Source organism: Pimephales promelas, chromosome 2 (genome assembly GCF_988280905.1).
Source record: "Pimephales promelas chromosome 2, fPimPro1.hap1.1, whole genome shotgun sequence".
In the NCBI taxonomy this organism is placed as follows: Eukaryota; Metazoa; Chordata; class Actinopteri; order Cypriniformes; family Leuciscidae; genus Pimephales; species Pimephales promelas.
The window spans coordinates 21,903,904-21,918,181 of NC_142770.1; the positions used below are offsets into that span (position 1 = coordinate 21,903,904).

The 14,278-nt window shown below is 38.7% G+C and overlaps 1 protein-coding gene across 4 annotated transcripts in view; it reads right to left on the reverse strand.

Annotated features, from left to right (window-relative positions):
• The window catches only part of pcbp4 (poly(rC) binding protein 4), a 104,689-nt gene that overhangs the window by 28,435 nt on the left and 61,976 nt on the right, over positions 1–14,278 (reverse strand). For all 4 annotated transcript variants that reach the window (XM_039668617.2, XM_039668616.2, XM_039668618.2 and 1 more), the window contains exons 5-7: positions 13,684–13,800; positions 3,214–3,345; positions 1,440–1,568 (exon numbers count right to left, since the gene is read on the reverse strand). In XM_039668617.2, coding sequence (XP_039524551.2) covers positions 1,440–1,568; positions 3,214–3,345; positions 13,684–13,800 — 378 coding nt within the window. The remainder of the gene's footprint in view (positions 1–1,439; positions 1,569–3,213; positions 3,346–13,683; positions 13,801–14,278) is intronic.

The following is a 14,278-nucleotide window of genomic DNA, read 5'->3' on the forward strand; positions in this document are numbered from 1 at the left end:
GCAAACGTATAATAAAGCAGTTAGTAACTTTAAATCAGGACTATACAGATTCATCCACAGGTTTCAGAGTCATTTGGTCATATTATCCTTAATGACTGGAAATGCTGACACGGTGCACAAATGCAACATTTATCGATCAGCTCTTCATCGGATCACTTAAAAGCATACCATTATCCTCTCACAGGAAGTCATTTGGACAGATAATTTCAGAATGCTATTAATGCTTGCTCATGATATCCTTAGATGGAAAACTTGCAATGCTGCAAATGCAGCATTTTTTTTTTCTTTAATGATGCTACTCTACAAACCCAGATTATAACTTTAAAAAATAATAAAATACTTTTCAAAATGACTGTTGGCCCTCTGAGACAAGGTGTCATCAGAATATCTTAAAACTAGGGCTGTCAAACGATTAATCGCATCAAAAATAAAAGTTTGTGTTTACATAATATATGTGTATAATTATTTTCTATATATAAATACACACATGCTTGTATATATTTAAGAAATATTTTCATGTACATACTGTATATAGATTTATATATAATTTATATATAAATAAAATTTCTTTCTTATATATACATGCATGTGTGTGTATTTATATGTATATATAGAAAATAATTATACACAGTGCACCCACATATATTATGTAAACACAAACTTTTATTCTGGATGTGATTAATCACGATTAATCGTTTGACAGCCCTACTTGAAACACATCTGCACAAAACAACAACAAATAACCAAGTAATTTGATTAAAATGCCAAAATACAAGAGGTCAGAATAAGGCCAAACCCTAAGAAAGATAAAATGAAAACCCAGTGAAGCACATCCCCCATGCTTGCTCAACCAAACAAAAAGAATATTTTTAAATATTCATTGGGTTACTTTGCATAATTTGCATCCCGGAGCAAGCAGACAGTGGAGGATTCCTAAAATGGGTAGTGTCGCAGTCAACAATCTGGCCCTCATCCGGTCCATTAAAAATTAAACAGAAAGACCAGGACGCATGCATTACAATTCACTGAATAAAAAGCCCCAGCTAAAAGTCTTTTTTTCTGAACCATTTATGTACAAAAGAAAACCATTTGAGAGGAAATGCATTTCATGCTGTGGGAGATCTGAGAGAACACATTCAATAACCATTACTGTAATGATTGTTAATGTGCAGTTAGTTAGATCAAGTATTTGAAGAAAAGTATTTGACAGCTGCAAAAAGCAATGAAAAATATATGTTTAGGCTACAGAAATGGATCATATCCATTCTTTTCAATGCCACTACTGAAACCAGCATGCTGTCTTTGAAGTACAGAAGCCTTTGAAGTCTTCAGTAGATTAAGACTATCACACAATAGTCATCCACAACAGTTTTTCAGGGCCAATGCATGCATAAAAATGTGTTAATGAAGCCAAATGGATTTGCTTGGAGTCAAATTACCTCCAGTATTACAGTGCAGATGAGCTTGACACACTGGATGATGGCGTCCTGACTGCCAGATATCGTCACGCCTCTCTCTGTGGAGTTAGGGAGCAGATCTCCTGCCACCTGTACCTGAGCCCCTGTTTTCTGCCACACAATGGAAGAACAGATCATTAGTACACTGTTTTACATAGGTCAGGTGTCGAATCTTGCTCCTGGAGAGCCAGCTTCGTGCAGAGTTTGGCTCCCACACACCTGTCTGAAAGTTTCGAGTAATCCTTAAGACCTTGATTAGCATGTTTAAGTTTAGGCGTCTTTATTTAGGGTTGGTGATCCACCAAGAGTAGGATTGGCTTCTGCACAAAAGCTCAACCCAAACTTTGTCTGACCTTTAAAGGGGTAATGAACTGGCTTTTTGAATTTTATTATTGTTGTCTGAGGTCAACTTATGACGTTCGCTTGGTTTTTGCATTCAAAAACATAAAAATGAATAAGTAATAGGCTATTTTGTACCCTAGTTTTGAGCCTAGCTGAAAAACGCTCGTTTTTTATGGGCGTCTCGCACTGAAGACTTGGAAGTAAACGCCCACTGCTGTGAGTGGATAACAGTTTTGCATATTATAATGAGTTTCGACTCACCCGTCGATGCACTTGGGGGAAATTGTTTTGAAAATGTCCAATGTTGTAAAATGGCAACCGGAATGATTCGCCCGTACATGTTCGACCCAGAGTCCGTGTGTTGCACAGTTCCTATCAGATCCAATATAGACGGCACAGCACCGATCTTTACTCTTAATCGGTCTACAAATCCAGTCTTATTAACAAAACAATCCTCAGTGAAATGAAGCGAACAGACGGACAGTCATTAAAAATAAAGTTTATCCATGCAGTCCTATTGGAATCCAGAGGAAGCTTATGCAGCGAATGTCTTCTTCCACAACCAGGCACTGCACAATATTGTGTATTTCTCGGTACCTCGATCCGGTTTGTCATCATGAGGTTGGCCTATGTTATTTAGCTATAATGCGCAAATCGGTGGACGGGGCTAAACGGGCCGTGTTGAAGTAGGCGTTGATCTTCTTCTGCAGGGGTGGTGTTTTATCCACTTTGACATCATAGTTACCCATTTTGAAATACGAGTCGTTTGCTGAGGCTGGTGTTAATTAAAAGCTTTTATTGGACTAACAAGGACGTTTTCAGGTGTGAAACTTACAGGATATTCTTATAATATGATGACTTCTTAGATGTCAAAAGCTCAGTGAAAATTTGATTTCTCAGTTCATCACCCCTTTAAAGATGGTGCCGAAAGCAAACGCCTGCCTCCATTGCAAATCACGGCATTACTTCCTTTTTCGGCCTAATCTTTTCCGGGCCAGTACGCCTACCTTTGGTTGTATCGCCAAGTTCATAGTGTAAATGAAGATATCGATTTAAAAGAAGTTGAAAGAAGCTCCTGCTAACTTAAAAGCCTCCAACCAAATAAAACCCAAACCCACCTTTAAAACAAACTCTATAGATTTGATTATTTAAACGCACCTGATATTCCCTTAACTCAAACAACCTTCCCATTGCCCACACCCCCCTTCAACTGCATTACAGAACACTCCAAATTTAGCGTGACAGACCATTCACCATTGCCTCATACTGTCCTGACAGCCCAGAGACCATAAATGTAAAATAAATGGGCTTTTACTGGCATCCAAACCTATGAAATATGCAACAGCGCAAGTAGTCCTAACATGGACGTCATAGGGCAGAGAAAAGGAAGATAAGGATATGGAAAAGCACTCACCTCTCGGATCTCTTTAATTTTGGAGCCGCCCTTGCCGATGAGGGAACCGCACTGACTGGCCGGGATGACCAGCCGCAGCGTAACTGGAGGCTTACTAGTCACTGTGCCATTCGCCACAAGAGCAGCCAAGTCCTTGAGGGCCAAACATAGAACAGATGACATGTTAACTGAAAGTTGTGGTGGGACTTATAAAGGATCTTTCAAAAGAGCAAATGTGATGCAGGGTGGTTTGGAATCAGGATAAAGATCTGGTTGGGTAACAAGAACATTTCAGGTGTAAACCTGCAAGCAGTAATTCATAATCTATCACCATTATTCCCCTTTGAACAAGAGATTAAACCCCAGGTTACTCCCTGAGGGAACTGGCCATTCGATATGCTTCTCCTACCAAGACTACTGTTATCGGCTTAACCTGGATTTTCCAGATGGGATCAAACAAAAGTATATATGCAATTTTATAGAATTATATTTGCTGAGATATCCAAGTTGGAGTTGGGAGCATCTAAAAAGTTGTGCCATTATCTTAGAAGCACTGCCCCGACCAGTAGAACATCCTTGGCATTGAGTCCTGGCATTCTTCAACAAGATTCAAAGCACACCACCACGAGTTAATCTGGTGATTCCCATTTGAATGATGTCCTCATAATTCACAAGGATCGTTAACGTACATTCTTTGTTCCCAGGTTTGAAAATGTCATTGTGCACCGCTGACCCTTCATGGCTTTTGATTGCAATCTGATGAAACGTTCTTTACCAAAGCCACTTTAATCAATGTCTCTATTCAGAGTTTGCAGATCGATGTCCCCGCCAACAAAAGGTTATAGCCGACTGCACCGCCATCGAAGACACCCATTGATTTTTATGACTGAATTAAATGATATTTACCCACCTGTCATCCCCACTTGTCTCTGTCAAGGTGTGACTTGTATTTGCAAGGTAGGTGAGTTTTCGGAAGTTTGCTAAATGTCTGCATGAGACGAGTTGTATGAACCAATTTTATGATATTTTTATGGTCCATTTGATACCTTTCAGAGCTTTACATGTGGTCACATAATCATTCAATGAAAACAGCTGCACGAAGATTTATATGATAACCTATCTCAACCATCCGAATGTCAAAATTTCATTTTTAGCTCATCTATTAAGCAGAGGAGGACAACTTGTGTCCCGCTCTTATGTTCCAGGCACTGCAAGAAATCAGCTTCAACGTCCATTATTCAGCCAGTGCAGATTCAGAGGCTTTCTCTTTAATTAAACCAGGTAATAAATATCAGCCCGAATCGTGGCCCACCACTGCTGCAATCAATTAGGAGGAAGCCGGATTCTTGCAGAGTTTGAAATGTAAATAGTGTGTGCTGTCTCTCTGCCCATCAACCCAGACCTCACCTACGTGAGCAGAATGAATACGCCTCAAATGGCGTCTCGGAAAGTAGAGCTAGCGAGTCTTTTTCTTCTCTGTTTAGCGTTTCCATCAGTGCTAGGGGTTTGAAGACGCTGTTGTTGTGTTCTTTCAACATCTTGCCCTGAAACCTCCAGAGAACGAAGGGGAGGTGGAAAAAAAAAAGGAAACCATGCATCTTTTCTTGCTGGAGTTTCAGGGGGAAAATAAGAGAAGGAATATCCAAATTATATTCTCCATTTCTATCTTGTCCTTCTTTGTGGCTTTCTGTAGTCTTTTCTCTAGTAGAGATATTAACATGCCCCAGTTTTAATAACGGTGACTAAATCCCCTGATTCACTCTTAATGTTAGGCGTCACACAAACCCTTTACCGGTCATACCTCTCGTCTCACTTAACAACCCTCCATAATAAAATATCAATTTAGATATTACACTCAGCAGATTGACTCTGTCTCTTATTTGCATATTATCTGTTGAGTAAGCGGGTCCTGGCCAAGAATTTATGACAATTTACAATATAAGGGCTCTTGCAATCTAAAGCATATGCAAGAGTAACTCAGGGTTGAAAAGGTGAGCCTGATTTCACCAAGTACATGATACTGGATCAGATTTGAGTGACAATCTTAAAGGGCTAGTTCACCCAAAAATGAAAATTAAGTCATTAATTAGCGACGAGAATACTTTTTGTGCGAAACAAACAACAAAAATAACGACTTTATTCAACTATTCCTTTTCTTCCTTGTAGGCCTGAGACGAGAGTTCAAGAGATTTCCACGACGCATGCGCGAGAATCGCGTTCTTATTCTACGACTTCTTGTTCAATTCTCGCGGATGCGTCGTGAAAATCTCTTGAACTCTCGTCTCAGGCCCAGAAGGAAAAAAAGGAATAGTCGAATAAAGTCGTTATTTTTGTTTTATTTCCGCACAAAAAGTATTCTCGTCGCTTGATAAACTTATAGTTGAGCCGCTGTAGGCACATGGAATATTTAATCATTTTCTTCATTGACTTTCTGGGCCGTCAAGTTTTGATCCCTTAGGAGCCTATGTATGTGGTAGTGATCCACCTCTCAAATTTAATCAAAAATATCTTCATTTGTGTTCCGAAGACGAACGAAGGTCTTACGGGGTTGGTACAGCATGGGGGTGAGTAATTAATGACTTAATTTTCATTTTTGGGTGAACTAACCCTTAAAAGTTTAAACCAGGGTTAGGACCTAGAGTTATTCACCTATCATTTCCCTCTGATTTTAGGGATAACTTATAAGGTTAGGTTTAAGCACGGAACACACCAAGCCGACGGTCGGACGTCGGGCAGTTTTTGTGCGTCGGCCAACTAAGTTTCCTCGGTGTGTTCCGCACGGTTTCTGTGCCGTCGGCTTAAAATAGCCCTCGTCGGCTTGGTTTCGCCCAATTCGACCCGTCGGGGAAAGAGAGAACTCTGATTGGCTGTTTAGCTTATTGAAAGAGTCAATGCTCGAGAATAAAAGCAAAACAGCACGCAAAGAAGTCAAACAAACGTTAAAGATAGTAGGCTGTTCTTATGTTACGTCATCTTACCTGAGTGTTCCTTGGCGAATATTTCAATATTAACATGAGCGGGGTGGAATAAAGAAAGCGTTTAGCGGGATTGATATTTAAAGCGGTATGTGTATCTGCAGCCGGCAGCGTCGGTTTTCCTTTTTGAATGACGAATGTAGACTAATATATCTGCAGAAATAGACAGTTGGCTCATTACACGCAGGCGCAGAACGCACATTCTAGGTGACAGTTGCCTGTAGTTCTCTCGGTGTGTTCAAGTGCAGCTTTTTACCCCGGTGATAGCGGACGAGAGGCGACAACACAGCCGGCTTTCATCAGCGACAGTTTGTCAGCGTCGGCTTGGTGTGTTCCAGGCTTTAGACGTAGGGATAGGGTTTGGACTACATTTTCAGACAAGAATGTTGTTCCAGGATCCAAAAAATATGTGGACCCAGGTAATGCCCTACTTGGCAAAATCACGGTGACGCAGAACCTGATTTAACCAAGTGGAACATGTTCTTGGATCAACAATATTTGTTGTCCCTGAAACAACATTTCAATCAACCAATCAGAGTTTAGGGACAGTTTCACAGTTTATGTCTTGCAACCAGGGTTCAGTGCTTGGGCTTGGGCTTGGAACCAGGGTTCAGTGCTTCTACATCAGTGTTATTAACCTACCATTTTCCTCTTATTTTAGGTGTAACTTATAGGTAGGGTTAGGTTAAGGGGTAGGGATAGGGGTTAGGACTACATTTTCAGGCAAGAATGTTGTTCCAGGATCAAAAAAATATGTGGACCCAGGTAATGTCTTACTTGGCAAAAATCACAGTGACTTTTGTTGTGTAGTGCCATTCATTTGCCTTGTAGTACCACAAATGAACACAGCAATATGACCTTCAAATAATAATGTGCAAACATTTCCGCACCAAAAACCATGTGCAATTATTATTGAATGGAAACTAGTATCACATGACATATTTTTCACAGTCTTCTCCCAACTGTCTATTCTATCATATCTCATCCAAACCTCTGCGAGACATGGCTTTCAGATGTCATCCATGTTCTCAGCTGACTGCAAGGGCAGACTTTCGGGATCAAAGCCGGGCCAGACCTCCATAGAGCTTCTTGTAAAATTCAACCATATTCTCGGCATAAATGAACCCCAACGCGACCTCTGGGGGTTTCTATGGTGACTCTTCAGACTCTTCACACGGACTTGTGCGGCGGACATGGAGATTGCTAACAGATGTTTAATGAATGGCTCCATGCCTTCGATGAAAGGATATCAAATACATAATGGATTCAGCAGGAGTGAGAAGATTCATTATTACTTGGTGGGTGTAGAGCTGACACGCTTCAGGCAGACAGAAACACCTCATTGACTGCAAGTTATATAACTCTACTGATGCTATTAATACATATGAATGTGTGATGCATCAATATGTGTTTCTATAAATGACTGTGTGTTTTCAGGTTTGCATTTGTATTTACCTTTAACTTTTTCATTGTACAATTTCCTCCAAATTTACTTAAAGCTTAACTCTATCCCCCACCAGTGTTTACTAGAATAGTTGCCATTCAGAGGCAGCATTTTTTATCATTTTCACAAAATTGACATAGTCCACAGAATAATACACTCAGTATATCAAAAGAAAGAAGAGTCTCTGCTATATTCTAGCTTCATTCATTTTTTTTTATTTTTTTTTTTATCAACACTTGGGTTTGGAATTGTTTTGTTTTTTAGGCAGGTTTGATTTCATTCAGGTATGAACTCCTTTAATAGATTATTTAATCATTTAATTAGGGTGTATACAAGCTAGTTTCCATGACAGAGTTCAAGTTAAAACTTTTCATTACTATATTTGGAGCTGCCAGTTTGCTAAGTTTCAAATGATTATTAAATAGCAAAATCTATGCAAACAAGTGGAGAAAACCAAGAAAAAAGTGATGAAAAATTTTTGTTTGTATTTCTTATCTTATGTCGCTAGTAACCACTCAATGTATTTTTTTTTTTCCAACACATCCAATAATTTTTAAAATATCGGCCCCTACCAAATGGCTGAGATGTCAATTAATGGTAATAAATGGTACCGGAATTCATACACATATTTTGCCATACTTTTTCATTGCCCATCATAATTTATGATCAAAACCTTTTCTAGTCTTGACAAAACACATATTGCCAGAAAGGTCTGAGTCTCAAGGTTCTGTTATTTTGTAACAGAAGTGATATTTGGACAGAAATTTATTAAATTTGTGTCATTTTTTGTATGCCTAAACAAACTTAATTTTTTGTGATATTAACTTCAAATTTGGAACACAACTTGGGTAGATATGGCTTTGATTTTATAGTAATTTTATGGGGAAAATATTTTGTAAAATATATATTTCTTATAAAAAATATAGGAAAATAGGAAAAAATATTATATTTGATTTAATGTAAATTTAAAACTTCCATAACTTTTTCATACTTTTATTTTTAAAGTTCTTTTACTTCAACAATAATCAGCAGTGTTTTCTTTAAAACAAGACTAAACTTAAGTCTTTATTCCAAAGCATTCTTCAATTACAACCAAGTTTCAATAGTGCATTGTAATGTCCATTCTCAAAAAGGGGAGTGGCAATTAACCGTTATGTGCCAAATCAACCGGTTGAGCATGTTTTTGAAAAATTATTAAAAATATACTTTTTTTTTTCATATAGCACCAAGTGACATCATTTTGTAAAGTTAGGGCTTTTACAGTGTAATGTGTACAAAAAAATAAAAATATGCTTAGCTTGCAAAATTTCACCAAAAACATTTCACATGGCTGGTGTGATTTATTTGTTTCTGACCTCCATGTTAGAAGAAGTGTTGTGACAAGTGCTGTTGATTGACACTGAAATCTAGGCTAGTAGTATTTTTTATTTTTTTTATTTTTGGCATAATATACCTCAACCAGATGATAGAGATGGCTCAATCAGTTTGAGTTAGTAGATGCTCCTCTCAGTAAAATATAGTGACTCAAAATGTGCTCAACCATTTGGTTGAGAAGTCAGTTAAAGGGATATTAGTTGAGTAGCCTAATGTAGGGAATAGTGAGCGAGGGCAGGCCCGGATTGGCCAGTGAAGATATAGTAAGGATGCTCGATAACTTCCGCCGATCGAGTCCAATACAATACCGATAATTTATATTGAATTTTATACTCTATGGCTATAATAAAGAAACGTTAGTCACAAAAACAGACTAAACAGACACCCCTCGTTGTGTTTATGCTTCTTTCAAAAATTATATAAAATAAACCTAACTAATTGCATCTAAACGTATGAAAGTTTCATTTCAAAGACGGGAGGACAGTAGATTTTGAAGACTCTGCCATTATCCCGTTTTCCCCGGTTTTCCTTTGCTTTAATCTCCGGAAAATGACGAGCATCCTTGCGTCAAACGCGGATGCGTGCATATTGCCCATTCTGGCACATGCCAGAAGGGCCGGTGTGATTTTCTATTGTTTTGGACCGAGACACAGATAGTTGCGTGTTCTGAGTCAGTTAACACGGTCAGAGCGTAAAAATACGGGATATTTTTAGGGATGGCTGACGCGAAACAGACGTTTCGAAGCTTTGCGAGATCCGAAGCGCAGATGATTCGAAACACTGAACCGAAGCGTGATTCAAAACACCTACGTCACGTGACTTATCAGGTGGAGCGTTCCCCCTAATCAGAGTTGAAACCCGATGGTGGGTCAAAGACGCTGCGCTTACAAAAGTGTTTGGGAAGTTTGGAGATCCAGAAGGATGTCTTTACATTGATCTTGTTGTTACACTCAAAGCCCTGAGCGAGAAAGACAACATGAATCCGACTGTGCGTGCGAAGGCCGACGGTTATGCAGAGGCTCTGCTGAAATACCAAACCACCCTCACTGCCAAGACGTTTGTACGCATCTTCCAACAAACAACTCCACTTTCCAAGTATTTGCAAACTAGTGAAATGGATTTGCTCACGGCCCATCGCTTTGTCACAAGCACACAAGACAATCTGGAAAAATATGCAAGGGATTTTAAGGGGATAAAGACAGCAACAGACGCATTTGTGCAGTGGGCCAATGGAGAATTAAACGTGTGTGAGACAGACAGAGGTGGAACATGCGCTGCCAAACCGGAGACCAAAGAAGACAAAAAAGATGTGATGACACAACCATATCAGATGCTGACAGCAAGTATGAGGTACAAGTGCACAATGTCATTCTGGATACCATCATTGAACGTATTTCCCAACGTTTTGCTGAAAACAGAGAACTATAAACAGATTTCGCCCTGCTTGATCCCCAGAATTTCCATGACTTGAAATGTAACGGTGTACCTGCAGACGCACTCAATGCCCTGAGCGCCAAACTGATCAGACATGATAGTAGAGCAACTCCTGAACTACTTAGCCTGGCTACGCACTGGGACAAGCTGAAGGTGTCTGTGCGCAAAGGCTATCTGACCAAGATGAGTACTGAGGATGGAGATGATGAGCAGACTCCAGATGAAGAATGGGATGTTGTGAACAAAACCTGCCAATCTTGCAGAAAATGTCCCATCTGTTGTTATTATGTCCTACAAACCTGCTCACTGACTCCTACCATCTAATCGGACTTGCATACACGTTTCTGTTAACTCTGTGACACAAGTTGCATGTGAGCGAAGCTTTTCCACGTTAAAATTCATCAAGACTCGATTAAGGAGCACAGCGAAGGAGCATCTTGAAGCCTGTGTTGATGGCAATCGAAAAAGAGACTCTGGTTTCGTTGGACACGGATTGCATCATTGATAGAAGAGCGCCCTGATGCAACGGCTGCTGATTTAATCAGGTAGGTCATGCTTCTTTTTATTATACCAGTATTTTCGGCACAATAAGGCGAAAAAAATGTTCTAAAATAGGTCATTCGTTGAAGGTGCGCATTATAATCCGGTGCGGGATATATTTTAAACATTTATATTTTTACATTTTTGTTTATATAATTTTTAGTTATATTATTAGGACCATTTATTCATTTAATTTTACAGCAGTTTCTGTGTACAATGGTTATAAGCCCATTTAATTTTTTATTGTGCGCGTTGAGTAAAAGTTCAGTTATCAAAATTCTGCCTAGTTACTTTTAAAACCTTATAGTGCGGAAAATACGGTATATATTCTATTGTGCTTTGGTCATGGTCCTTTTTCTTAAGCAGTTGTGTTGTGTGCGTCGGGCCGCTGTGCCATGCTCGTGAGCGTGTGTTTTTGGCCGCTGTGCCACGCTTGTGTGCTTGTGTTTTTGGCCGCTGTGCCATACTCGTGTGTGCTGTGAGGGTCCGAAATAAACTTTTTAGCTCACCTGCCACGGGGACTGGTAGATGAAAAAATTCACCAGCCAAGCATTTTATTTTTTTTTTATTTTTTTTTACCGGCCAAAATAATAAACAGTCTTTTTGTGTCATATAGGCTATACATTAATTTATATATATATAGGCTTATTTAAACATTTTTTGTCATTATATTTCTGGTCTATTATTTTCCATTCTTACTTTTATATAGCCTACACACATATTACACAATTTACACACATTAAAATCATATTTTCTGTTGGGGCGCCTATGAAAATAGTTCTATACAAATTAAATGTATTAATTGTATATTAAATAAATAAAATGTAAATAAATAATAAGATAAAATATATGCAATAATAATTATATACTATAATTATATTTAAAAAATAGTTTTACTCTGCCTATTTTTTTAGGCTACTCCATTTACCCTGATTATCCGATCAGAAACTGAAGGACTGGGAATATCCATAGACAGTCAAAGGAAATATCAGTTGTTTTAACCATTCATTAAAATGAATCGGTAGCTCGAGAATTGGACGTGTCATCATCGGATGTGCACGCGTTGTGTGATTATCCCGGCAGGCAGCTTGGACATCCAACAAGTTTTGTATTCAACACAGAAAATAATTCATCACTGGATAGTTTTTTTATTTATTTATTTATTTATTTATTTATTTGTTTTATTTAAAGTGTGGTTTAACTTAAGTCCGCTGAATGTGCGAACGCTTTTCAGAGAAGATTTTTTAAGCACAATTCTCACCCAGCGGTAATGCAGGAAAAAAAAAAAATATATATATATATATATATATCCAAATGCTCCACATGAAACTATGGTCCGATGTTTTACCATCGTGTCGATTTGATTAATATGTGTAAGGAGAGAAAGCAAGAAGACGCTTTGGAGACGGTGGTGAAGCCTTGTTTAAACTTTCGCCTGCCTCCAAAGAGAAAGAGTGAGTGCGCGCGCTCAGTTGCGCCCTGTCATCCCGCAAACACAACAACTGCGTCATGTCCATAGCCATCATGCCAGGTATTTTGCAGATAAAATGCAATTGTAATCAACATTTTATTTCATTACTATTTTGTAATGAACATTCACCCACCAGTGGGGCGGATAACCTTTTGAGATTTACTCGCCAAACTGAAAATCTACCCGCAATTGGCGCTTTGCGGGTGTTCATTTCAGACCCTGTATGGAATAAAGTCTATGCGCCTCAGTCTTATATCATGCCTACAGACTACAGTGTGAAAGTCATTGTTGCCTTGGATGTTGTGTCTCAGTGGGGAAAATGTTCAGTTTCTGGGGACTTTTTTTTTTTTTTTTTAAACGTCATCAATTAGTTGGGCCGGTGAAAACCACAAATGCCAGGGCCGAATTTTGGTCCCAGTCCGGCCCTGAACGAGGGCAGGGGGTGATTTTGAACACACCACTGGTTTATGAATATCTTTTTCTTTGCTTTGTTCCTGAATCTGGAGATGGTGTACTCTTTCAGAAGATTCGTAAGAGCGCCCCCTACCCTATAACAGTGAAAAAAATGGACTGCCCGAAAAATTGTCAATGGCGGGGAAAGGGTTAAGACTGCCATTGCTCGGGGAAACAGACCACGCCTCCGAGCGCATACCATTGGTTGAGTTAATGTTGGCGTCAAATATGTGACGCATATCAGCTTCAAATAGCCTATTTGATTTTTTTTTTTGGTCCCATCGCATTTTAGGACATCTAGCATTTTTCAGAGAGCTGTATTTCTCTTTTCAGTAAACGTTCACTGCCACACCAAGGGAATGTAATATTTAGGGGTTGAAATAACATTTCTTGTGGCTATCCTACAACAGAAAGGCACCCCACTGCTATGGGACCGACTGACGATATAAGAAAACTACCCACGACTGTTTCATCCAACTGCTCTTACGAACCATCTCTCAAAACTGCTTAAATTCAAAGAGTTCAAAGGAGTTCACCGTGACAGCTTTATTGCTGCAAATCGAACTGAAATTATCCAAGTCGGTTATTTGCAGAGACTGCAGGCAAAGTAATTATACATTGGGATTAACATCTGTTAAAATAATTGTGTATGTTATTACTTATACAAAAATATAGAAATAAGTACACGTTTTAACAAACCAGATACGGTACATTTCGCTAATGTTAGCACATGTTTGTCATATTTTAATGGTTATTGCTCTGCATGATTGCATATGCAAAAGGTGTTTTGTTGTACTGACCTCTTCCAGTTTGATTGTGATCATAGTGAAGGCTCTGAACACACATTCTGTGGCGCCCGTGATGGTGATGATTCTCTCTGGGCACGAGCCTTCGGAGATGTTGATACGTGCACTGCTCTGTATGGGTGGAATAGTAAAAGCGCATAAATGAATGGGGTGTACACTGGGGAAAAAAAATGTGTTGAAATTTTCTTCTCGGAAATTGCTAGAAATTTCACAACTAATTAGTAACATTGAATTAAGTATAAAGACAGATAGCATTTGCTTGTAAAAATATACTCCATTGATTTTAGTTTCACAAATCATAATATGAGAAACCTAAACATTTTACTTTTCTCTCAACTCATTCTCTAAAGCATATTTTACTCATATATACATAGTGAAGTAGTGGCCTTGCATTTCTTGTCCTCTAAAAGGAAATATTCTGTGTGTGTGTTTAAAGTGGACCTTTCGAAATGTGCTTTAGAAACTTTTTTTGTTTGTGAGTGCACTTTTTACTTTAGCACATAAAATATTAACAAAAATGTATTTTCTTTCTACATCAGGTGGGATACCAGCACTAATTGAACCACCAACTGTTATTTTACACTGCAAG